Source organism: Mycteria americana, chromosome 7 (assembly GCF_035582795.1).
Source record: "Mycteria americana isolate JAX WOST 10 ecotype Jacksonville Zoo and Gardens chromosome 7, USCA_MyAme_1.0, whole genome shotgun sequence".
In the NCBI taxonomy this organism is placed as follows: Eukaryota; Metazoa; Chordata; class Aves; order Ciconiiformes; family Ciconiidae; genus Mycteria; species Mycteria americana.
The window spans coordinates 56,380,645-56,406,587 of NC_134371.1; the positions used below are offsets into that span (position 1 = coordinate 56,380,645).

Below are 25,943 nucleotides of genomic sequence, written 5' to 3' on the forward strand. Positions count from 1 at the left end.
TACTGTATCAGAAATATGCACTGACTTTGTAAAAGCCGATTACATTTTACATTAGGCAAAATAATGAATAAACTTTTCTGATTAGGGAGATGTAAAATAAAATGAGTGGTTTTCCCTGTAAATTTTACTGCAGAAGTCACCTGTATGACTTTTACTTTACCCTTTTCTTCTCATGCAGCATTACGGTATTCCCCCCCCACCCATCCCACAAAACAAAAAAACAAATATTCCACTAGTTGTTACAGACTGCACTTTTAAAGCACAGACTTGCCAGTCTTCTGCATTTCCAGTGTCCTATTTAAACAGTTGACATACACAGTCTTCGTTTTATGAAACTGGAAGATTTCGCCTAAGTACTTCTTTTGATGCTGGAGAAATGTTATCTGGGAAAATTACTTCAAACTCTATAATTAAGTCTCCACGTTGGTCAGGATTTTTGGGAAACGGCAAACCATATCCTATAATTCTTCTTCTCATCCCAGGCTTTACAACTTCATTTACTGTCATGGGTATGGTTCTTCCTTCTATCGTTGGCACATTGATAGAGCTGCCACACAAAGCCTAAAGAAAGATTGTATCATGAGAAAAAGAAATTGGTCAGAACTTTATTTGCACCTACAACAGAATTTGGTTTATTTAGAAAAGACTAGCATTCTAAACAGTGTTTTCACTGTACACTACTGAGATGTCAAAATTAAAATACAAATATTTAAGAGAGTGTTCCTCTCTTAAGAAGGAAGGCTTCTATTTGTCATTGAATATCATGGAATTTACCAATCTTGCACAAAGGCCACTGAAGGGTAACTGAGTTTATATCTCCTTCAAAAACTTTATCAAATAATAAGGTAGTTGAGCACAGAGTGAGCTCTTCACTCATACTTCTCTAAAGACATCCAGCTTCTCAGTTTCCATTGGAAATTTAGAGTCCTGTTCCATTTTTTGTTTGTTTACATTGCACAGGGTTTACTCTAATACACTATCAACCTATATTACATCAAATTGCAGAATATTTAAGTGTCTATAAGCAGAGGCATATCAAATTTCACAGCCATCTTAGGTGAGCATTTGTGATGCTCAAAGGAAAACAAACAACTGTTTTGGTGCACCGAAATTAAAACATCCCAGACCTTCTCCTGCTTTATTCAATAGTTTGTTTTCATTACTAGGATCTCTGATAATAACATTTTGATTCCTCCAGCTTCACCTGATTCAGCACACTTAGTCTATATTGATAATGTCCAATTTACATAACAATGCAATGAGTCTAAATAGGCTTTTATCTATGAAGGAACTATATTACCCACATCAACATTAAATATTGTCTTTTTTCCCTTCCTTATCCTATTTTAGGTGCTTCACCTCACTTCAGGTGTATTTTTAGTTAAGAATCCTTTAAGAGGGGAGCTCATAATGTATGCAAAGAGCTTATAATGCAAGCAAGAGTTTATTTCTCCACTTAATATTAATTAAGAAGAAAAAAAACATCATACAGACTCAGCTACATTATCTTTTAAATGATGACCATGTCGAGGCTTCAGACCCTTAAGAACTCTGCTCAGTTGTCTTTCTGATTTTTCCTTTTGAAAGCCAATGTGTTTTGACTTGGAACGGAATTTGAAAAAGCTATACCATTTTTGTTGTTATATATAGCTCCTATAGCACCTGTTCACAATAATTTATCCTCATGAAATCAATCTCTATGTACTTTGAAATCACACTGAAATAACTTATGACATAAAAAGGCAGACTTAGAATTTGTTGGCAGTGAAAATATTTAAGATATTTCTACTTTGTCCTACAGAAGTAGCAATCATATCACAGCAGTAAGGAGCATACTGTATTGGATGTATTTGTTAATTGTATTTGTGTTTGTTACTTCAGCCTAATATATCTTTAGCTAGAAAGGTAAAGTATGAAGATTTAAGACGTATCAACCTTTACTCATACCCTTCCACCCTCATTCTCTTCCATCTCTGTAGTAAACAGCTTGAAATAATACTCCATTTTTATCAAAACAGCTATTGTTCTCCCTATAAATAACTGTGCTCTGCAGCCACACGTTGCCTTTACAAGAGTGAAAATTTAAAAAAAAAAAAAAACAAAAACAAAAAAAACCCCCAAACTTTACTGCTGCCATACAGCTTGTGCAGCGTAGCCATTGTATCTTATTGTAACAGGTTTAAATATTTAGAGTTCTACCAAAAGAGAAACTTACCTCCCTTAAGCTGATTTTAACAGGATAGATAATATTTGATCCATCTCTCTTGAAGTGAGAGTGAGGTTTATCTTTAATGATAAAAACAATATCAGCTGGAATTGTGTTGGGTGTTTCATCGCCTTCTTTTGGAAAAGTGATTTTGGTGCCTTCCTTCCATCCTCTTTTTATCTCAATAGTAAGAATTTTGTCCTCTGTTCGGACACTTCTACCATCTGGGTTAAGCCTTTTACGTGAAATCCTCATCCTTTTTGTGCAGCCATGATAGATCTCTTCCAATGACACTTTAAGTTCATGGATTACAGGGGGATCTTGTTTACGACGTAATTGGCTACCAACTGTATTCCTTTCCCTTGGAAAACCATTCATACTAAAACTAGTAAAGGATCCAAATGGATCACCATCCACCTCCATATCTTCAGTATCTCTGCCACCAGGCATCCTCCTTCCAAAGAAGATCTCAAAAGGATTTGTGCCACCAAAGAAAGCTGCAAACGTAGCATGTGGGTCACCATGGAAGGAGTACCGGAAGGTACCACCCTGTCCATCAGGTCCTCCAGCTCCTCCTTTCAGACCTAAGTAAGACAAATAAGCAAAGTTAAAAACAAATCAAATATTAGTATAAGCTTTCCTATGGTAGAGTGTAATGATATCGGAACTGATGAGTCGAAAAGGTCTTTGCAGTAGAGTGAAAGGTCTCCTTTTCAATGAGGACTCACCATCAGACTATGCAGTAACAACTAGTAATTCAATAGCTTGAACAGCAACAAAGTTTCTGAAGCTCTAGTATGACTTCTACTTCAGAAGAACAAGTATTCTGACACTGCCATTTTTATTTCATATGATTAAAGCCAGTTATTCAAAGAATTAGCATGTTAAAACAGAAGACAGGTCTGTTTGACTTGATCTTTTCTTGTTCTGCAAAGTCTGTTGGGAGTTGCATCCCTCTTCAAGATCACTTCTGGGGAAAATTATGCAGTATCATATGCAACATTTTCCATAGTCTCCATAGCTCAGCTTTAACTCAGTGTTAATTAGTTTTACCTCTGTTTTCCTGCAATTCAGTTTGAGTAAAAGAGTAACATGCCATTGTCAAGCAGCCATACGCTTCCTTAATGTTTAATTTAGAATCCCAAACTTATCACAGCTTGTGTTCCTATGATATAAAATAAGTAAGAAACCTGGGAACTCTTTTCAATGCAGCCACAACTAAAAATAGCTTGGAAGTTCTTAAGACCCATTTGGGTACAAAAATCTTGCATATACCATCACCACCTCTGTGCAAAAAAATCAGAATGTTCTCAAAAGCTTTGTTCTTTCTCTTTTATATTCCACAAATAGAGATCTACATTTCATTTCTTCCTGATAACATTTCCCTCACAATTCTCACTGGACAGTCCCTTGTACTTCCTACTCCCTCATTCCAAACCCAGCTAAAACCAATTTTCTTAAATGCCTCTTTCCCAATAGGTGATCTCTAAGTATTTCCTCGTAATAGTTAGTGCTCTCCTGCACTGACCATTTCAGGATACCTTCTCAAACCTTTAAGATGAAAGACTGAAAGTCTTCTTAAGAGACTTTTATTTCTAAACTTACAATGTTTGGGTTTGTTGGGTTGGGTTTTTTTTTTTTCAATCTTTCAGCAGCTCAGCACTACAGGTGCTATCCTAATTCCACAGCCATAAAAATGTGAAGGCTTACATTAATGAAGCATGCATTCCCTAAATTTGAAAGAGGAGTTTTGGGGGTTTTTCTTGGCCCAGTTTTTTAGATCTTGTATGCATAAGCTTAATACTGGTTATCAACAGTAACCAAGTAAGACATTAGAATGAGAATGCTTTCCCCATCTCAATACCAGACCATATTAGAAGTACTTAGCAACATGTAGTACATCCTTCTGTCACAGCACTGTTCATGTCACACAAGCACATCAGTGGATTCGATTTGTGATAGTAGAAGGACACCTCCCAGAATAGTTAGCCAAAAGTTATTGACAGTACATCGAGTTCCTGGCTGTAAAAACACCAAGTTTTCCTTCTTCCTCCCACCCCACCCCCTGCCTTTCCCTCACAACTACTAGTTACACTCTCAGATGCAATTGAAGAGCTTAGAGAGCAACTGAGGCATCAGGAGGTATTTCCAGATTCACCATTCTAAAAATTCATACTTCGGTTTAATATTATGCCCCCCAAAAAGAGAAATCTACGTTTTGAACCTCTCTTCATGCATGCAATACTAGGATGCCAAAGACTGCATTGCTTTATATGCTTTACTTCAAGCTCTTTGGTAAAAGTGACTAAAATGGTATTTTGGGAAACTGGTTAGGAGGAGCTGCTGCACAGGAATCTAAAATGCAAATGAATCCACAGAGTAAACAGGTTCATAATGATATACAGAAAGGAGGCAGGGAGTGAGAAGGAAGAAGTGCAAGAGGCAAAAGACCCAAGAGGGCAAAAAAACCCCACAAAGGCCTCTGGTATCTACATAAACACTTTTTTCCTAGAATGTTTCAGTAACAGCACTAAAGCTTTGAACACATGCAATGGAACAAAAGACCAAAAAACCTGCATCCTCTATAGAAATTGAAGGTCTTCTACATGAACTTATGCATATTAGCAATTGTATTAAGTCCTACAGATGACAGAGGACCAAATTTTATTATGCATTCATAAGAACCCACAATTTTCCCCAAAGTACTGCTACTTAAGTGTCCTCCTTTATATTAGTAAAAAACATGGCCCTGAGTGAATGGCAATGAGTCAGTGGACCTACTTGTCACAACGGAAGTAATTATTTCATGTGGAATTTATGATACCATACATTTAAGGGGAGGGACATTAATGACTTCCTCTGTTGCTCAATCATAAGACTGAAAGTCACGTTGGTCAAAAATAAAAAAAGTCATCCTCTCCAGATAACCATTTTAGGATAAATATGACATTTCTGAAGCCTCATTCTCTTGGCATGTTATCACTGTTTACAATTAAAGCTAAAAAATTGTTCTGGTATTTCATGACATCAGCCAAATTCTTTCCTCTCCAGGCAAGAAGCCAAGGACAACTACAGACTGGACACCTGGGCTTCTGCTCAGAAGGACTGCCCTGCCTAGATCAAGCAGACTGCCCTTCAGCAAAAATTTAAGAAAAGAATACATCTCTTTTCAACCACAGCTCAAAAAGTGCTATGGCAAGGGAAGACAGCAGTAAGAGATCCCAGAAAGCTATTTATGGGTCATACAACCTTTTTCAATTCAGTAACTTTTTGTTTTGTCAGGTATTTGGGATATTTAAAAAAAAACATAAAAACACTTTAAAATAAGAAATTAAAACTAGATCAGCATTAAAACTCTGCAATACATTTTACATTAAAAAAGCTGATGAGTCAAACTTCCAAGCAGTACAAATACATTACCTAAAAACCAACACATATCATGTTTTCATGCATCATCTGTGTTTATTTTGCTTCATTCAACATAATGAAAGTGACCGATCAGAATATAACAGAGACATACATACCTTCCTCCCCAAACTGATCATAAATGTCTCTCTTTTTGGGATCACTCAGCACTTCGTAAGCTTCTGCAATCTCTTTGAATTTTTCCTCTGCGTGGGGAGATTTGTTCTTATCTGGATGCCATTTAAGCGCTTGTTTTCTGTAAGCCTTTTTTATATCCTCTTCAGAAGCCCCTTTTTCAATTCCCAGGATAGAATAATAATCTTTCCCCATCCTGAGTGCTGGAGGAATTCAGATTTTCTTTGCTATAAAGAAAGCAGTGTCCAGTGTCTTAGCAACGTAGAGATGCTAGAGAAGGAAAAATAAAAATCAAATTTGTAATTGTAACAAACAGAACTGTTACAAATCAACAAACTCTCTAATACATTAAAGAAACACTAGACAGCTGCTCCGTATTTCATTCCTTCCCCCGTTGCTCATTTATAAATAATTATACACACTGGACAAGACACAACCCTCTTTAGAGTCCTCCCATCTAAAGTACGTGTCTCCGCTCTTTCTAGAACGACAAATAATACAGGACGTCACTTCCCTGACTGCCCCAGCTGAACAGTCTGCACAGCTTTCACTCTCTCTCTCTCACACACGCACACATGCGCACACGCACACAGAAAATGCTGAATTTCTATTTCCTCCCTTCTCAAGCAACTAGAAAGTTTAAAGGTTTAATAGTGTGAAGCCCTTCATCACCAGGGCTGAATCCAGTCAGCTCTAAAGACATAACTGCCCCAATAGAAATGCAGTAGCCCATACAAAGTAATTATAGCATTTTACTTCACAGTTTCTATAGAGACAGCTGTATATATAACTGTTTTCCAAATATATCAACATGGATTTGTACCCTTTCCAGCAAAGGCTACAAAGCATTTTATATCCAAGTTAACTAGAAAGCTTCAGAAATTTCTTTAAAAACAAAATTAAGCCACCCTCAACCACAGTTGACTGCAGCCATGTACTATTAAGCAGCAAGAAATCAAATCTAAGCAAAAAATACCACTCAGTTTGCCATAGCTCAAGCCACTCAATTAAAGCAGACCAAAACTGTTATCCCTTGCCCCAGCCTCCTTCTACACAAGAGGCAATATCAAGACTATTATACAAGTATGGCAATATATCAAGCAAATAGCTTCCATCTGATGACATGTTAATAGAAAAATACCTGGTTCCTACACATTTGTTTTACGATACATAATGCAAATTTTACTATTGAAGTATTTCTCATGCTCTGCAGAGGGAATGGCATGAAGTTTCAGCCTGACAGATTTCTTCTGGATCTTACTTAAGAGATATAGGTCAAGAAATTATCCCTACTTGTCAGTATGGCAATAAACTTCAGGAGTGATTAGCATAGCTTGAAAAATAACTCCTCCCTGGAACAAAGTGTTAAAATACACTAGTTTTGGTCATATCTAGAAGATACCTGTACGAAGACATTTCTAGGCTCAATTATGAAGTTACCTGTATGAAGATAATTAGGCTCAATTGCCTTCCTTCTAATGATAAAAAAGTTTAAAGGCAGCAAATAGCAGCCAAGGGACCATCAAACGCAAGTGGAGAACACTAACCTTCTCATTCAGGGAGCATTATATTTGAATTTGTTTTCCAGAACCTGCTCTAATTTGAAAGGGGGCTGATCAAAAGAGACAGAAAATTTCTCCTTAACCAGAGAGTACTCAAAAAAGATTTGGGACTTTTTTCACCCCCCCTCTTTTTTTTTTTTTTTTTTAAACGTGTCATGCCCCTATTCCTCACATCGTATCTATTCTTTTCCAATTTCTGCAATAGAATTGACTAGATTCCCTCAATGTATCCAGGATTTGCTTATTTATTTATTTATTACATTCCCCTTGGAATAGGGGTGGGGAAGATGAAGACAGAATAAAGATGAGTCTTCATCACAATATTTGAGAAAGCAAGAACTTTTGCATATCTGTAGTTATAATTTCAAATGTAACAGAGGCCAAAGGGTATTGAAAGAAGGAATCAGCTCCCCTCGCCACCCAGTCTCTCAGGACTTACTTGCATTTTTGGAACACTGGGAGCCACAAGGTTATAGAATCAATTACCTTTACAGCTGAAGGAGGAAGTTGTTGCTGAGCTCCACGTGGAATAAAGCTAGTCTTTTACTAATCACCCTTTTTATCTTTCTTTAAAAAGTGCTACTTTTGTTAATTTGCAATTACTATTTCAGATAAATTCTTGTAGACCCGTCTCCTAAATTCAGCATTTTCTCCACTATGGAGTTCTGAAAGCAGTAGGTATGATAGCTTGAATTAAAAGAGAAGTTCAATTGATTTCATGTAAGATACAATACCACTCTCTAAGAAGCTACTTTACTTACACATGTTTTAGTGGCCAGTTTTAACCTTATTACACTCAAGAAATGGTTGCAAATATGGCAAATCACCATCCAAACCCAGCAGTTACAATACTCTGAACTACAACAGCAAACAAACTTCATCACTATTGACAGAACAAGATTTAGGGCAGCCTTAAATTCTCGCAAAACTAGCAGTACGAGGAGTTGTTACGCTCAGCTGCACTCCCACGGTATGGTTTGAGCAACCTCTGGTAGGGTCATAACTTACATCACTTGAAGCATTCCCACCAGTGAGTGTCCAAGAAGAACCCCATGATATTTGTGTCACTGTGTTGCCATATAATAGAACTGTCAGAACATCAATAGCTCAGACTAGTTTCAGGACTGTGTTTTTCATTACGTTTTTCAAAACTTCTGGTCGATTAAAGTGGCAGAGGGTGCATACACTAGTTTAAAAAAACAAGGTATAAGAAATTTTCCCCTTTGAGAATATTATATTAAACACTTATCTCTCCTTTTAATTATCAAAAGAATACTCAAGGAGCTGCAACTAACAAGGCTTAGCGTTCCCCCCCCCCCCCCCATTTTGTAAAACAGTAATTAATTTCCCAGGTTTCACTAAAAGACCCAATAGTCAGGATTTCTTCTTAAATCAGAAGTTTCTTCCCCTTGAATGTCAAAACTTACAGAACAAATTCTGGTAACAACAAAAGTTACGCTGGGACTTTTTGCTGACAATCACAGTGAGTAAGTGTCCAGGCATCCTTTCTCTCCGACAGAGGAGAACATGCTATTCTGGCAAAAGTGCCAAGTTATACCCTAATTAGATAAGTTATTCCCTAAAAATGAAATTACTTAAGATTCTGAGCAAGATGTACAGCAATTACTACATTATTTCTACTTCCTGCCCTGCATGAGATCCTCACGTCAGAATGAATTTACAGTCTGGAATCCATATCTTCTAAGAGTTCATGGGATAACTGGAGCACCTCCTTCCAGAAAGCCTGTTCCTTCTTTTTCTCCATGCTGAGACCCTCCTTTTATCATATAATCAGAGATCTTTTGGAAATACAAGTAGGCTGCAGTTCCTCTCACATGCTTATCGAGTTCTTTAAACAATTTGTAATGGACTGAGAGATATGACTCTCTTAGAATTAGTGAAAACTTTTTTTTTATATTATTATTATTAAAATACTAGTGTGCACAAGATGAACATCTAGTGATCACGCTAATGATCATTTGGGTACATCCAATCATACCAGCACTTCTTCAAACAGTGAAATCCATCTGGTAAGTGTGATCAGTCTTTACCATCTTCCAATCTTCTAGTATTAGAGCAGTTTCAAGGACAGATAATAAATCACAGCTGCTAGATTTTCAGAACTCTGAATATCTGATCTTTGCTATTCTTTATTGTGCATTTTGTTATGTTATCCCATCAGAGTTATTTAAAAAAAGAGAAGAAAGGAAAATCCTCCATGGACTCTCCACTACAAGGACTTCTGGCATTGCAGTCCCTTCAAATAAGCACAGATAAACAGAAAACAAAACAGCTTTAAAAAAAAAAAAACCACTACATATTTAGTTTTACTGCTATAGTCCTATCTTCCCTGTTACCATATACACCTAGAAGTGGAAGTATTTCAAAAACTCTTCTAGACCTTGAAAAGATTCTGCTTCCAGTATGTTTGAGTAAGATTTTTATTTTTTGTTTAAATGCATGAATAAGTGTCCCCTACAAAAGCTGATAAGGTCATCACCTAGTGTGTGACAGATTAATTCATTTATGAGATGATTTTGTTCTTTACAAGTTTCTGCATTTCTGCCTTGAGGTCTTCCTCTTTCATAGCAGAACTTAGAAACATCACAGGGCATTTTGTCAGTGAGCCATTTCCCAGAGTCCTTGCATTTCAGTCACCTCTTACTTCAGAGATTGACACCTTGTGCCCAAGTACCATGAGGCACCTGCACTGTATGCACACCTGTTCATGCACAGTTCTAATCACAGTATACTGGGATGCATACTCAACCTCTATTTGGGCTTTTACCTTTTACTTAAAGGGAGGGGTGATTGCTGTTGATTTGTTTTTTTTAGGGAGCATTAACAGCACACAACCCGATAAATCCTACATAGCCAAGGCTGGCCTCACCTGTGATAAGCCAGCAGCAGTGCATCCTGCAACTTACTCAAGTCTCCCAGAACCAAGCCACTAAACCATGTATCTATAAAATTAGTAAGGCCGTAATGTAAGACTTTGATTAAGAGTGCTCCTGAACGAGTGCTAAGCAACTTCTCAAGACATACAAATGCAGTAATGCACTTGGCTGTGATGCCACCTCAAAAACATAATAGATAAAAACTCCCACCATTCATTAGCTACCTTTCTTCCTCATTCTACCACATCAACATTTCTGACTGATAAATCACATTATGAATCAATTAACCATCTATATCATCAGTTCTTTGTTTACACAGTCTTCAAATACAACAGCTGCATTCCATTTCAGGCATACAGAGAAAAGTTTTTATCATTGCTGTAGTATCAAATGGTATCTATGAAGCTTTTGCTTATAGTAAATTCTGTAAACCATTTTTCTACCAAACCAGGCAGCCTCAGACATGTCTTTCTGTTCTTATAAGCTACTTTAGGGTACTCTTATTATGCACTGAGAAAGTTAGCAGCCTGTATTTGTTCGGTGCTTCCTTACATCAGTGTTATTTGTTACAGTCCAAATTAAAAAACAAATACATAAAACGGGAATTTCAGTTCAAGCTTTTTAAAGTTGGGGGAAAAAATTCGTGCACCTTCAACAGTAACAAATTACTGAAAAGCTGAATAGACAAATTATTTTAAAATGTATTAATTCTCAGAAGACTGAATAAAGTTTTGAAACCATACAGAACTTGCCTAATATAAGCCCACTCTTACAGAGGATTTTCTGTGTTCTTTGATCAAAACCAAGAAAGTGACATTCACTTTCATAATAAAAGACTTCATTTTTTAATCTAAAAATGTTTATGAAATACACACTAGGAAGCTGAAAATTGTTCCTTCAACAGTTCACCTTTGCTTCTGAGACTGAGTTTGACTACTCATATTCAGCACTCCACTTGAGTTAGTATTTCAGGGAAATAATTGTTGCTTTAAAATATCTTTCCCATTATTCTCTCTCATCAACCGTAGTTTAGCTCACACACACATGGACAAGTGCTACACATCGTCAGTTTGGCAGAACAGTGGGAGCAAGGTCATACCACTCCCAGGTATTAGAATAGTTGCATTGATAATACTATCTTTGAATTAGTCGCTTTCTTTAAAGAAGCCTTCATAAGAACAACTTGAAATAAATTAAGGAGACATTCACAATAACAGTTACACTGAACTCAAATTCTAGATTAATCATAAATTAGCACCAGTATAAGGTTATTTTAAGGAAAAGCTTCTAAGCAGAAAGTGTCATTATTCCCTGAAGTATCTGAAGTTGAATAAAAATGCTCATTATTTCCTTTCAATTAAGCCATTTCTTCTGCATTCCTCACCTATTAAACCTCAGAAACAAAACTGAAAAAGACAGGACTAGATCACAGAACAAGTTAAGAGCAAAGAAAACCACAAAGGCAAATTCCAGACAGATCACAACTATAAATACACATGTGCACGTAAATGTCAAGGCAGAGGAGCCAAATCCCACCCCAGAAAAAGCTCTTTCACAATTAAGTATCATAATATTTGCAAACCTACGTTAATGAATGGAATAAATTGACATTTGTCTACAATGGTTTGAAGAAAGCACATCTATATACAGTAGGAAGATTTCCTATAAGATCATCCATTATTTTCCCAGAGAAAAAAATTTTGACAATTACTTTTCTCCCCACCATCTTTAACTGTATGTAGTTGACTGAGCTACATTTATACTTTTGCATTGTGAGACCTTGCACATGCAAACCCCATTAATTCATTAAATAGTTTCACTACAGAAATATTCAGTAGCTAGCCTCATATACAGAAATAAATTTTAGAGTTTATAACAGAAGCAACAAATAGTTGAAATTTTTTATATCTCTAACAGAAAATGCCAGTTCTTTCTAATCAGTCAATGGCCCTAAAAGAAAAGCTTTGTTTACTCACACACTTCATACCCAAGTAACTACCCAAATTTATCAAATTTTTACTTCAGTTCTCTGCAGAAACATGCTGCTACTGTGATGCAAGTAAAAAGTTCATTGTACATAAGGATTCTGGGGCTGATTTTACATCTAAATAAATGATCATGAAAGAAAGTGAAATACCACATAAAAACTTTAAAAAATTAATAGAATTATAAAGTTACAATAGGCAGTGACATTAATTTTGTTAAACAGCATACTTATTTTATATTTTCATATTGCATACACTGTGTCTTTGAGACACTTTACCTGCAAAAGATTCAAATTGAAATGCACCCCAAAGTATTTACCAGTTTGTGTACTACACACACCATAATTTCTTTCCTGAGGCATATGCAACAGTGCCATTTAATGCAATTCACTGACAATTGAAGCTTACATTAAAAAGACTTATTGACTTTTGATTTCCTCACAGATTAAAAAGAGGAAGAAATGTAGTGGGATAGGTACAGTCATGCTTTACAAAAATATCTGGCTTCCATTAGAGATATGTCTAAGTCACTGTAAAACAGTACTTCATAGGACACATACCTACTACACTTTCTATATTTAAAAGCTGGTAGTATTGTCCGGAAAGATCTGGTCTGATTATTTTTGGTTCAAGGAGAGATATTAAATGAAACTGCAGGATACAAAGTTATCCAAGACAATTAAATTCATTATATTTAAGTTATACTAGCCCTAGCATCAATAAAAATATTTTCTATTTTATATTGGCAGTATCTGCTTCAAAATAATGTTTATAATATTGCTGGAATATACATGAAGTTATGCTCCTGCCAACAGGCCAAAGGACATGTTTTTAAGGTCTTCTATGGGAAAGCTTACTTTAAATATACATTCCAGAGTTGACATGAATTTACAGCTCAAGTTCAAATGTTAAATCTCAAAACACATACTGCTATCACCCAGAGATATACTGTTACCACTTCTGAACTTTGAAAATGAATTTTTGAGCCTGTGATTCATGCAGCCTTCAATTTTATTTGGAAAATCTACACAACAAGACAGCAGGCACAGTTAGCAAATTTTTTTAATTAGTTTTATTTTTCCTGTTACTTTTGTAACAATAGACCAAAAGCTAGAAATGCTATGCACAACTGAAAATGTCCATCATATTGTCACATTAAAACTTACTATTGTTTATTATATATTAAGTTATAGGGTTGGGTTCCTCTCTTCAGAAAATTGTTATTGCCACTATATATATTATGACCTACAAAGAAGTATACACAATAATAGAAAAAGAAAATAAACTGATCTAAATCTCAAGTAGATTTTATATTAAACATGGTTACAAGTACGTTCAAAAACATGACTAGGACACTAGTAACACATGCACACTGATCCTTCATCACAACATAGCAAACTTATATGTCATTAACATAAAGAATTGCTTTCTCATACCTGATTCCTGTCTACTAAGTCACAATCTCCACTACAGCTGGAGAACAAAAATACTCCTGGAAGAATTTTCCAAATTTAGCTTTCCACCGCTGAGAGGGAATGAGCATCTTCTTGCAAGTAGGCAAAGTTCTTAGGACTCAGCTATGATGTATTGCATTGATGAAAACACAACTAACTCCCCCTTACTTCACAATGGTGTGATTAACTACTTCAGTCAAGTACCAGGCTGCACTGAGAAAAACAAAAGGAAACATCCGAAGTACAGTCACACAAACCAACACACACACAACGTAACACACACACAAAGTATTTTCATCTACGGATTAAGGCTTCCCTCTTCTGAAAGAATACAGATTCCACAAGTGCTTTTCAATTCCTTACTTAGATTCAGTGTCCTTTTCAATTCCCACCCACATAAATTTCCATAAAAGGACTCTTCTTCAAAACAAGTTGATTGGTCAACCAGGAAAAATACCAATCATGCAAAACATTTAACAGGTTCGCTCACATTACCGCCTATGCCTATTTACCACATTCACTATTACAAACTTCAAGTAGTTAATGACATTGTTGCCATACGTACTTTTGTAAACATCTATATAGAAAAGTGTACTGTGTTGGTAAGGAGAAATATCTTCTCACTGTTGTTACAAAAAAATCAAATTCATAAGGAAGCTGAAGTTCTGTTTCCTCCAAGAAAATGTTCTGTTTTGACAAGTTCTGCACACTTTACTATTACGTTACCAGTTTGGGGCAAAGAAGGCAGAAAAATACAGTGGTCAAAGTTGTTCCTTTCAATTTTACATATAATAAGCCTGTATTTTTGTCCTAATTACTTTTGGCTCTGACTGCTATCACTGAGGAATTTATGCAAGACTCAAGGAATTCTGTCCTGAGACAGCCCACATGCAAACGAAGAGTTAATCACGCATTTATCGCACTGTACCAGTCAGGTTTCTCCCATGTCACCAACCATCCCATGTTGGTTATATAACAAGTAAAGATGTTTAATATGATGAACAGTTTAAGGCTTCGTAATTGTTCACTGTTTCCCTCCAATGCTAGTTGCTTTTTATTTGATTGTATTAATGTTTAAGTTTTATAGCCTTTCTGGTAATCGTTTTAAGAAACAACATACTGCTGCAATACAAGTCTTTCAGATTCTCAAGTGCTAATATACTCAGACCCTGAATATGTTTTCAATATTGTCATGTAGGAGTATTTTATTGGTTATACATACACTTTATATGGCACAGGCTTCCATGTTACACTTTTCTCAGCATGAATAGTATACCACATAACAAAATAGATATTGCTTAAAAAAGGTAAAAGAAGTACTGATTAATTCTGATTAGTGTCAAAAAGAATAAAAGATTGCTTGGTAGCCAGGAAAAAAAGCAAATGAAGTGTTAGGAGCTACTAGGAAAGGAATAGAGAACAAAACAGAAAACATCATTATAGTATCATATGAACAGTGCAGTACCAATAATACATCTACACCATAACACTGTGCAGTTGTTCCCTCAACTCCTCAAAACCAAGTATAGTTTTTTTTTAAATGTGCAGAGAAGGAGCATAAAACATGATCAAAGATATGAAAGTGCTTCCACATGAGAAACAACTGAGGAAGCTTGAGCTCTTCAGTCTGTAAAAGTACAGGAAGAAGTCACAGAGGTCTACAAAGTCTCCAAAGTCTACAAATGATGGAGAAAGGAGGAGGAGACATGAACTGCTCATGGTTTACTCCCATCTAAGCCAGAGCCACTACATGAAACTAAGAGAAGCCAGCTTGAACAATAAAATTAAGAAGTTCTACAACTGATAGAATTCTCTGCCAAAGGACACTGGAAACTTAAAAAATGGTTAAAATGGGACACTGAAAAAATACCACAGAAGAGATCCACTGCAAGTTTCTCAACAGAGAAGCCAGAGCAGGAATCCCCTGAGCTGCAAATATTTGGAAGCTAGGAAGGTGGAAAAGAGGACCAAGCATTTGCTTTATTCCAACCTTCCCTGAAACGTCTACTTATGGCCACTTTTGAATGCAAATTAGTGGGCTAAATAGACCACTTCATGGACAACCAGTTCAGCATTCTCTAGATGAGCACCCTCATTAGATTCATGAAAATCTCAATGTAATGCAATTCAGCCACTTCCATGTTCTAAAGAATGAACACTTTCTAACACAGAAGCTTAAAACGTGAGCATTGGCACTATGTCATCAACCTCAGTGACAGACAAATGCTGTCCAAACGTATGGGTTCAGCCAAGTGCTAGAGGTCTGCTCCAGCTAATGTATCGGAAAAAAAGTGTTTGGGTACTCTTTATTCTAGCATGCTTCCTCATCATATAACTGGAGTATTGTTTTGTACATGTTTTCAAAAAACCATTCAACTCATTTATTAGTACTGCCAAGGAGGGTTGGTGGGGGCTTTTTTGTTTTGGATTTTTTGGGGGTTGGTGTTTTGTGGTTGTTTTGGTTTTTGTTTGTTTTTTTTTAAATATACATACACTAGAGGCACATTACTTAAAATTGACTTGAAATTACAATCCAGGGTACCACTTGCAAAGATGCTGCCTCCTCTTTCTCTCCTGCCACCTCTCCATCTGTTCCTATGAAACAAAGTATCAGTTGCTTACAGGCTCTCAGACAATTGACGAAAGAAGAAAGAAAGAAGAAGAAAGAAGAAAGAAGAAAGAAGAAAAAAGAAAGAAGAAAGAAGAAAGAAGAAAGAAGAAAGAAGAAAGAAGAAAGAAGAAAGAAGAAAGAAGAAAGAAGAAAGAAGAAAGAAGAAAGAAGAAAGAAGAAAGAAGAAAGAAGAAAGAAGAAAGAAGAAAGAAGAAAGAAGAAAGAAGAAAGAAGAAAGAAGAAAGAAGAAAGAAGAAAGAAGAAAGAAGAAAGAAGAAAGAAGAAAGAAGAAAGAAGAAAGAAGAAAGAAGAAAGAAGAAAGAAGAAAGAAGAAAGAAGAAAGAAGAAAGAAGAAAGAAGAAAGAAGAAAGAAGAAAGAAGAAAGAAGAAAGAAGAAAGAAGAAAGAAGAAAGAAGAAAGAAGAAAGAAGAAAGAAGAAAGAAGAAAGAAGAAGAAAGAAAAAAAAGAAAAAAGAAAAAAGAGAAAAAAGAAAAAAAAGAAAAAAAAGAAAAAAGAGAAAAAAGAGAAAAAAGAGAAAAGAGAGAAAAGAAAAAAGAGAAAAAAGAAAAAAGAGAAAAAAGAAGATGTGCAGACCTCTACCCTCATTTTCCTACCTGCAGATCTGTTTATTATACAAACCTTGGAAAATAAGCAATTAATATTAACCATATCTCTATTGTTTTACATCTAAGTGAAATAAAGAGGAGTGTTGCTTACAATAAATAGAGAGAGTTTTTTAAAACAGGTATTTATTAGCACTTGTAAAGATGTTTCTAATATTCCTGTTTTCAATAAAAGTGAGGCTTAATTTGACATTAACACTCAATGGACTCAGCACCACTCTTGCAGCACAAAAGGGGCAGAAATCTCCCTAAAGTATAGAGACAGAATAGCCAGCTCATATGCTACTCCTTCTGCAGTCCAGCATTCTCCACCCCACGGACCAGAGCCAGCTGGCACAAACCAGAGTAACACTTGCTCTGGGCTAGCTGAGACTGGACACAAGGCCAGCCAGCTCAGACCCTGGGAACCGTGACTGGCTCCCTACCAGTTCTTCCACCAAATGAATCCTGGTGTAGGAGAACTCCTGTGACCTAATAGTAGTGCTATGTACTGATTAACAGGAAAAGGACAATGGAAAAATAGCGCTAGTTTCCACAATAACCCTTGCTGACTTTGCTTCAAGAAATTGGAACAGAAAAAAATCTTTTTAAAAGGCATTTTAAATGCATTTATTTCAATATCCTAAAGTTAGTTATCACAACTACCTTATCACCCAGGAAACATTAGGATGGGCAGACTGTTTCCTTTAATATCTATTTCAATAGAAGTAGCATACAACAGCTCCTCTTTTAGCCTTTCACCTATAGAAAAGGGAGGGTATCCACCACCTATAACAATTTATTGGTGTTTACCTTAACTATGGTAGCCATTCCCTCATTCAGAGCAAAGGAATCCTAAGGGGTTTCTTCCACCAAACAATGTAATTAACAACCTATTGTCTCAGCAAAGAGGCAGCAGCAGAGAATTCAGGGCACCTGTAGAATAAATATAGTCCTTACAGGCTAGCTCTTGCTAAAAATCGCTGGGAAGCGGGCACTGGCATGACTCAGATGTGACCTGATCTGAACCTGAAGCCTTTCTTTCCAATGGTTCTCAGCCTGTAACTTAAGTATTTGGATTCATTCTGTTTTAAAAAAAAACAGCCCCAACACACTGTCAGTTTGGAACATTCATTAGTGGAACATAACACATTATAGAAATATTTTCCTAATAGTAAATATACTCGACAGCTTTATACTGAAGACCAACAGGCTCATCTAGAGTTGTATCAAAACTTCAGTCATGTTCCAAAATTAAGGAACAGACAGAAGTCATGTCTGCAAGTCATTTTTTCTTCTTGCAAAAGCGTGAGATTTTTTTCTGGCATAGCTAAAAAGCTATCAGTAAAGAGAACAGCTAAGAGGAAAAAACTGAATAAACATGACACTGATCATAGTTATGGGTCACATGTAAGAGGGGGAAGGGTAGGTGGAAGATGCCTGCACAATCCCTATCCACACTCTACTTGGTTATTTTTTTTCCTGTAATAATGACAGAAAATAATAGTTTCCAGTAGAAAATAAACTATTTTCTCAGTCTTGATGAAGAGAGGAACTGCAAAACAAATAAATCCACTTGGGAAAGCAACTCAGCTACACTGTATTGTTTTTAATTTCTGTTATACTCCAACACAGTTATTGAGGCATTACCAAATAAGGAACTGCACACATTTTTGCTGTGGACACATGATCACACTGTTCTTACATAAGCAAAAGGAGATGGTCACACTAGATGCTTTTTCCAGAGCGTGCTCATCAAAATCCCACCCAGCTGCTCTGATTCAGGCAGCTAGTTTTACATGCAAGGCTGAAAACATGTGCACTGAACTGTTGTATAAAGACAGGAATTTGATAAGGAGATGTCAGAACAACTCTGTTTAACCCGAAAGGAGAACATATGTCAGCATACCTAAACTCACTTGCTTTAAGTTGAAACAATGAGAATGTACTTCTGTTCACCTACCGAAGACAGAAATACAGGCAGCCCTAGTTATATTTATCAGAATCTGCTGTAATAGAAGTCAACATAGTTGCTCATTAGTCTTTCAAATGTTTCAACCACATCCCACAGCTCAAATCAGGTTTCTTAGTTGTTTTTTTCCCCCTTAGTCAACCTAGAAGAGTTTTGGGAAAAGAAGATGGAAGGGGGGAGTTTGATAGACCTACATTGCAGTTAATCTCCTAATTGACTTTATTCCTCTACATTAAATGGTGCTAGGTAAAGAAGGTATAACATGGAAAGATGAACAATTAAGCAGAAAAACGTCTAGGTTTTCTAAAACGATAATATTTTAAAGCAATAGTGAGTTTTAGCATCTATTCTACTAATGGACTATAGAAATTCTATAGTTTCGTGAAAATTTTCCTTCAAACTCATAATAAAATTTCAAACTTTGCATGGTAGCAAGTCCTAGAAAGACAGTTCACTGTAGAAAGTGACGTATTTTCTTCTAACCAACCTGTCCCTTCTGAAAAAATGCAGTACAAAGAATAGTGATGAATTAGGGGACACCCACAAAGAAAATTTATCATTTCCATGACTATTTAATGAAAACATTACACAGAATCAGTTCACTCATAGGACATAATCCTAACAGACAACAACCCGTACAAAGGAAGTAAAAGATCTCCTCTTTATATTTGCCGCAGAAAATACCAATCCATACTCAAAAAGTTCACGGGTGTATGGGTTTTTGTTTGTTTAAGCTAAACTTATGGAACCTCCTGTTTTCTTGCTCTTCAGTTCAAGTCATATCATGACATCCACATCACTAATCTTTTTGAGTGATATTTGAGATTAACCCAGCAACATTCATCCCTTTCCAAGTCTATGCAGCATTATTATTGAGGGCTCATTTTTAAATACAACTGGGCTTTTGATGATTACACCAAGATACTTTTAATCACCCATAGATACTGAAGTGGCTAGACTGTAGTGTATAGACTACAACTTTCTCTCAGGTGCCTCCGCGTATTGATTTATTAAAGAAAAAATATCCTTACACATTCACAAACTTCACTGCAAACATTTATTTTTCCCAAAGCGTGCATGCAACCCTTACAATAAAGTTTAAGAGGATTTGCAGTTTAGATAAACTCGTCATAATCATGGTTTTATGGACTGAAGGGATTAGTCATTTAGAGCTTCTAAAGCATCTCCTCCATTTTTCCTCCCTCACCTTCAGAAGAGATTTACCTTTCTATGCTAGTTTGGTTTTTTTTTAATTGACTCTGTGATATATGCACAATTCGGTTAAAAATAAGGTGCTCGGGCTCACAAATTAACAAATAAAGATGTTAGCTGTAATTAAACAGTATCAGAAAAAATACTACTAGAGATCAGGCCTATGTAATAGGGAAATACACCAATCCCTTTAAAGTAATCAAGCTTTTCCCACTTTGAGATGAGAATTCTGAACATTACTGCCTTAATTCAACAAAATATATATTTACACACTTATTAACAGGATTTGAATGCACATTCTTCAGTGCTCTGCTGATAGAGGAATACAGTAGACACTTCTATCCCTTACAGCTACTATTGCAATAATTATTTGTTCTCCCTCCCCATCTCTGCCCTTCTTAACCCCCATTCATATGCAACTTCCATGCTTAGCTTCATCAACCAATTTATTTCAAACAAGGCCTTTTACACTTTTTCTCCCCTGTCTGGAAGGAGTTTTGCAGATGCTAACAGCAAACAAATTCTCTGGGCTCTCCAAACTTTCCTTCCCATGACATCCACACAAAACCATCCAACCCCCTTGACTAAGTAGGACACTGAAGACTGATGACCACATTATCACGCTGATTAATATTATCCAGCTGCCTTTTTGCACTACATTCTTTCTATATGGTGATCCACTGTCTCACTGCATACTTGAATCGTATTTAAGAAGTGCATGTTCTCCGATTTATCCTTCTGTATTTGTGACACACCTAATGCAATGGTGGCCTAATGCAATTTGATAGCTTTCTGTAAGCTAGTCAAAATTTCAGAGGCTAGGTCAAGTCAATCTCTTACTGCTCAACTGCCCTCAAGCCCAGAATCAAATTTGCTGGTACACCTCAAGAGAAACTTTGGGGCAAAGATCCCTTCTTCCCTTTTAAGTTTTACTATTAAATTTCCTTTCAGCAGCTTCAAGCCACTTCTAGCTTTAAAACAAATACATATGAAATAAGATTCACAAGAGTAAAATGTGCAAGACAAATGCTCTAAAGAATCGACAATATTTACACAGCTTTTATTCAAATACTTACTATCATAAAACATTTTTGCTAAGAAAAGCAGCATGAGTAAATGTAAGCCAAAACCCTCAAAGAGCTGGGGTTTTTTGAAGCTTACTATAGAAAAGTTGGTACACAGGGAACCAGATACAGGCTTAGGGAGCAAATTCACTCTTGCCCTTTCCCCAGAAGCCAAGAGGAAACCTGCGTTACCATCACTGAGTGAAGGCAGATGTGACAGCAGCTGCAGCAGAGCACACTGCTCTTCCTCTTCAACTTTCCCATCCCCTCCCACAACTACTTATTCCTACCCCCTCCAATTCCTCAGAGCAACCCAGTAGCCTCTACATTTGCCTAGAATGAAGCACAATAGGAACATTTGCTGACTAGGAAGACACAGCTGGCCATCACTTGGATCATCCTAGGCAGGTGAATTCTGCACAGTATTCTTACTATTTCAGTCCTAAAAACTGTTCCCCTTGACCCTCATCTCTCTCAAAAGAGAACTTAATTATAAGCATTGCACAGATTTTGTAGACAGTTTAAGTTATGCTTTAATATTACCATTTCTCCACTAATACATTATCTTTCAGATCCAAAATGTGGATCTGAAATTTGTAATTACTACTTCGGTACACATGTAGTAAATATGAAAGCTCATGACAAATCAACCATTGTTTGGATAGAGCACATGCTGAATCTTCTCTCAGTAGTTACTTAAGGGAGTTTTCTACTGATAATGTTGCAGATCCTGGACACCCTTTGCCAGTGCAGGAGCACCAGCTGACAGTTAGGGTCCAAATCAGTTGATCTAAATCTCCCAAAGTGATGAAATCATCAGAAATGAACTGCAAATTTCCCCACACCAGCAATGATTTGCAGAAACCATAGCGGGCAGATGTAAAGCTATCACAATGGTTATCCTTCTCTGATAGAGACTGTAATCACGTTTCCTACATAAGTGTTTAGCGTACTGAGGCAAAGCTAAACAAAACACAATACCCAGAGAGTTGCAGAGGCAACTTCATAAGAAATGTAATCCTTTAGTTTAAGACCATGTGAGAGGTCTCCTTACCTGTACTAGCAAACCACTTCTCTCAGGACTGCCCTACCCTTTGGTCTGGTCACCACAAAGCAAAGTTGAAGTTGATTGTTAAAGGGGAAAAAAAAACCAACCAACCCAACAACAGAACTCAATGCAAGCATGCACTGAAGTGTCTTAGCTTATGCAGAGGATTAGGGTCAGTTCCACACTTTTACATCTATGCTTTTGCAATGCCTGAACTACCTAATTTAGAAATACCCCGAGTACCTTTTGGGAGAAGTAAGGATTCCTTCATACACACAATATTTGATTAAACAAAAAAACCCACAAAACAGAACAAAAACCAGACATGTGGTTTGTTTGTGGTTTTTTTTTTTCCCAGAACTCTCCATTACTTAAGTTTGTGACAATCCACACTATACATAAAAAGTTTTCTCACTTGTCAGAGTTTTCAGCTGAACTAGCTGTTTCTCCATAATTACATCTACCAAAACGTTCTAGTTGTTTTTGTTTTCAGTAATCATCAGACTATGGCCTGAAACCATGAGAGATGTCATTACCTAGTAAGTTTAGTTAAGGGAGACACCCTCCTCCAATCTCCAAAAGAAATACTGAAAGACATTTTAAAACTCCATATTCTCTGTTACCTTTTATGTTGTCTACTAATTATTAAAATTCTGAACGATAAGCGGTAGAAGGTTTCTCTACTATACATCCTTAAGTTAGAATGACTTACTGTAGAACTGAGGCTTATTTTACACAGCAAAAAAAATGTTCTCTTGCTCTAGCAGCACAGTGCAAATATTTGCTTACCAATCTACTACATTTAATTTCTTAGAAGGCAGATTTGAGAAAACAGACAATGAGTAATTTTTGCAAGTGAGAAAGCAGAATAACCTGGAGCATGCTGCTGTGACAAGTCAGCAAAGCATTTGAAAGAATATTGCAGTTAGCACTGTTGAGGGGTTGCATCCTCACCCCACTCCATTAAGAGATTAAGGAGAAGGAATTAATCCCATAGGGATAATTTTCTCAACAGAAGTATCATTTAATAAAGGGAAATGGAGATAAAGTACTTAAGACACATGTGTTTCTTACGAGACCAGATAGGTTTTAAGTGCCATCATGGGAAATATAGATAGAAGCATTTCTTTAACTGTTGACAAAGGTATTTAGATCAACTTAGGAACAGTGAAAATAAGGGCATAATATTTATACAGTAGATAATATTTAAGATCTTACTCCTCTATAATTTGCTAAATTTCATGTTCTAACTATCTGAAAGGCCTAAGAAATACAGTGACTTCGAGAATTTGGAAGATTGAGGAATCATATATATACTAAATATCTTTCAAATGAAGCGTCACCTCAAACAATAGTAAAAAGCTGATAAAAATTCCAAAATTAACATTCACTTATCATTAGTTGTTTATGAATACAACTAGAACACTTACAGCACCAGACAAGAGTGTTTTCATTACCCCAAGGCATTATAACTGCTTGACAATATCATCAGTGTTACATAGCTACTGGCTTAGAACTTAGCAAAGAATCATTATCCCATTTTGTAACAATAAAAAGCAAAGTACACTGACGCTCCACATTTTCTAATAAGCTATGTCTAAAAAGACATAGCCAGTAGCCAGCACTAAGTTCAATGCATCATAGTCAACTACTACTGCTCAACTTATTTATTTGCATAGCATGGCTGGTATACATAGCCAAATTCTCAATAACAAAGGAAATGAAAAAAATAGTTCAAGGTCAAACTATTGTTTAGAACTAGCAAAGAGTCAGGCATGAAAATGAACTTCCCACTTTCCAAACCTATTTTCGCTTCCCCCCCTCCCCCCGTTAACACAGCTACATTAATAGAAAGTATATGCTAATTCTTCTGAACAGGCTTTTTCAGCAGAAGTATCTCAGCAGCAAGTTTCACCTAGCTCTAATTATACACTGTAATCTGCCTAAAAGCATGTAGGAATTTTAATTTTGTGGAATATTTTAATCTTAAAAGCCTTTTGAGCTATACTACTTCAAAAGTTTTATAGAAGGAAAAAATCTAGCACATGTTTTCAGCTTCTGCTGGTGGAGTTCTGGACTGGAGACACAGGTTAATCTGACCTCAGCAGCAGCACTGCGTCTTAAAGTCTACTAAAATGATCCCATTTATAAACAGCCAGAACTGAAGGGACCATTGAGAAACCAGGAACTTCTTAAGGCAGCACAGAACTACAAGGCTAGCCAAAAGAGAAGACAGCAAGACACATTTTCTTATACAACTTCAACAGAGTTGCTCTCTCCCTGCATATAGCCCAAAACTAGACAAAGTCCAAAACAACAGTTCTTTAATTAAAAGTACTGACAACAGAGAAACACAGACTCGTTTAGGTTGGAAGAGACCTCCCACACTTCAGTTTAAAAAAAAAAAAGTATGATATTTATGTAATTCAGGAGCCCATGAAGAAGCTACAGTTTGATGCATACAAACAGATTTTAAAAAATTGCAAAGCATCCCCTCAGAACAGTACAGAGTTGTACAGCTTAGCTCCCCCTCAGTATTATCTAGTATCTACTGCTATGATAGCTAAGCAGATATTCTATGACCTTATCTAGATGTGAAGCCTTTGCAACACCGTCATCCATATTCAGCATGACAGTTCGTCCCCATCAGGTCACAGGACCCAGATTAAAGCATTACTAGCTCCAATTTTTCATTAAAGCTTGTGCAGCCAGGAAAAAATCCGCCCACTTGTAAAAAGCGTACAATAGCAGTGATCATTTTCAACTAAGAAATGAACAATAGTGGACGCTGCAGAAGACAAGAGAAGCTCCCTGAAAGGTGAAAGGAAAAAGCCTGCCCCGTTTCGCGGGCGGTGGATCAGCCGAAAACCCGTTCAAAACAAGCGACGGGCCGCGCCCGAAGGGACACGACGGGCAGAGTGCCGCAAGGAGCGCGGCGGAGGGAAGAGGCCGGCGCCCCGCCTCACCGCCCCGGCCGCCGGCTCTGCCCCTCGGCTCAACGGCTCTGTCGCTCCGCGGGGCTCGGGAACAAGCCCGACGAGGCGCCCCTCGCCTCTCCAGCCACCGTAAAGCCTGCACCACTAGACGTCAAGAATTCTTCTCCGGAAACGGAGCTTGTACTATTTTCCCCAGCTGTCCCGCGTCACACGGCGGGCACACTGACAGCGCCAGGCGACCACGCAACGCCAGGCACCGCGGCAAGACATTAGGAGGAGCCCCTCCACAGGGCACCGCCGCGCTACGGCGGGAAAAAGGCCCGGCGCCCCGCTCCGCTCAGGGCTTAGGACACCCCCAACCGCCCGGTCCTCCGCCAGGCCGGGAACCAGCCGCGAAGCAACAGAGCCACCAGAGCGCCAAACGCCTCCCCAGGCACAGTCTAACGCGGGCAGGCGGCCAAGCCGCAGCCGCAGCGCTGCCGGTTGCCCTCGGGCCCCCTTCCATTACCTCCCTCACGCACTTACCCAACTGACGCCGCCTCAGACGCCCCCCCCGGCCAACCTTGCTCCCGGCAGCCTCCGCGCCTCAGGCGCGGCTCCCACTCGCGCACCCACGGCTCGCAACCAAGTCACGCGAGATCTGCCCGGCACCCGCCCGCAGCGCCCCGAGCGCAGCGCTGCGCCCCCCCCCCCCCCGCCCCCGCTCCATTCACACCACGTGACGCTCCCAGCCCTATCACCGGGTGTCTCCAACCCCTCGTGCCGCTATGGAAACATCGCGAGCCGGCTGCCCCCCTCGGCCGCCCCCCCGCGGAAGGGCACTGCCGCAGGCCCCGCGGCTCGGTGGGAGGGGC

General features: G+C 37.7%; 1 protein-coding gene across 3 annotated transcripts; it reads right to left on the reverse strand.

Moving 5' to 3' along the window:
• Positions 1-25,749, reverse strand: DNAJB4 (DnaJ heat shock protein family (Hsp40) member B4). 3 transcript variants are annotated; one of them, XM_075508536.1, is made up of 4 exons: positions 25,615-25,749; positions 5,731-6,016; positions 2,216-2,790; positions 1-561 (listed from the first exon to the last, which is right to left on the reverse strand). In XM_075508536.1, exons 2-4 carry the CDS (start codon positions 5,939-5,941, stop codon positions 328-330), a joined length of 1,020 nt encoding a protein of 339 aa, XP_075364651.1. In that variant the 5' UTR covers positions 5,942-6,016; positions 25,615-25,749; the 3' UTR covers positions 1-327. The 3 variants fall into 3 exon arrangements, with proteins under 3 accessions (XP_075364651.1, XP_075364650.1, XP_075364649.1); XM_075508535.1 differs by lacking the exon at positions 25,615-25,749 and adding an exon at positions 13,627-13,969; XM_075508534.1 differs by lacking the exon at positions 25,615-25,749 and adding an exon at positions 6,169-6,312.
• Positions 25,750-25,943: the final 194 nt, after the last annotated feature.

What these genes read in the sequence shown, in the direction of transcription:
- DNAJB4 (XM_075508536.1), bottom strand. Translation starts at nt 5,941, where the DNA reads ATGGGGAAAGATTATTATTCTATCCTGGGAATTGAAAAAGGGGCTTCT. An exon ending in TGATCAGTTTGGGGAGGAAG is followed by an intron (nt 2,791 to 5,730) that starts GTATGTATGTCT and finishes TGTCTTACTTAG; the next exon opens with GTCTGAAAGGAGGAGCTGGA. An exon ending in TTAAAATCAGCTTAAGGGAG is followed by an intron (nt 562 to 2,215) that starts GTAAGTTTCTCT and finishes ATCTTTCTTTAG; the next exon opens with GCTTTGTGTGGCAGCTCTAT.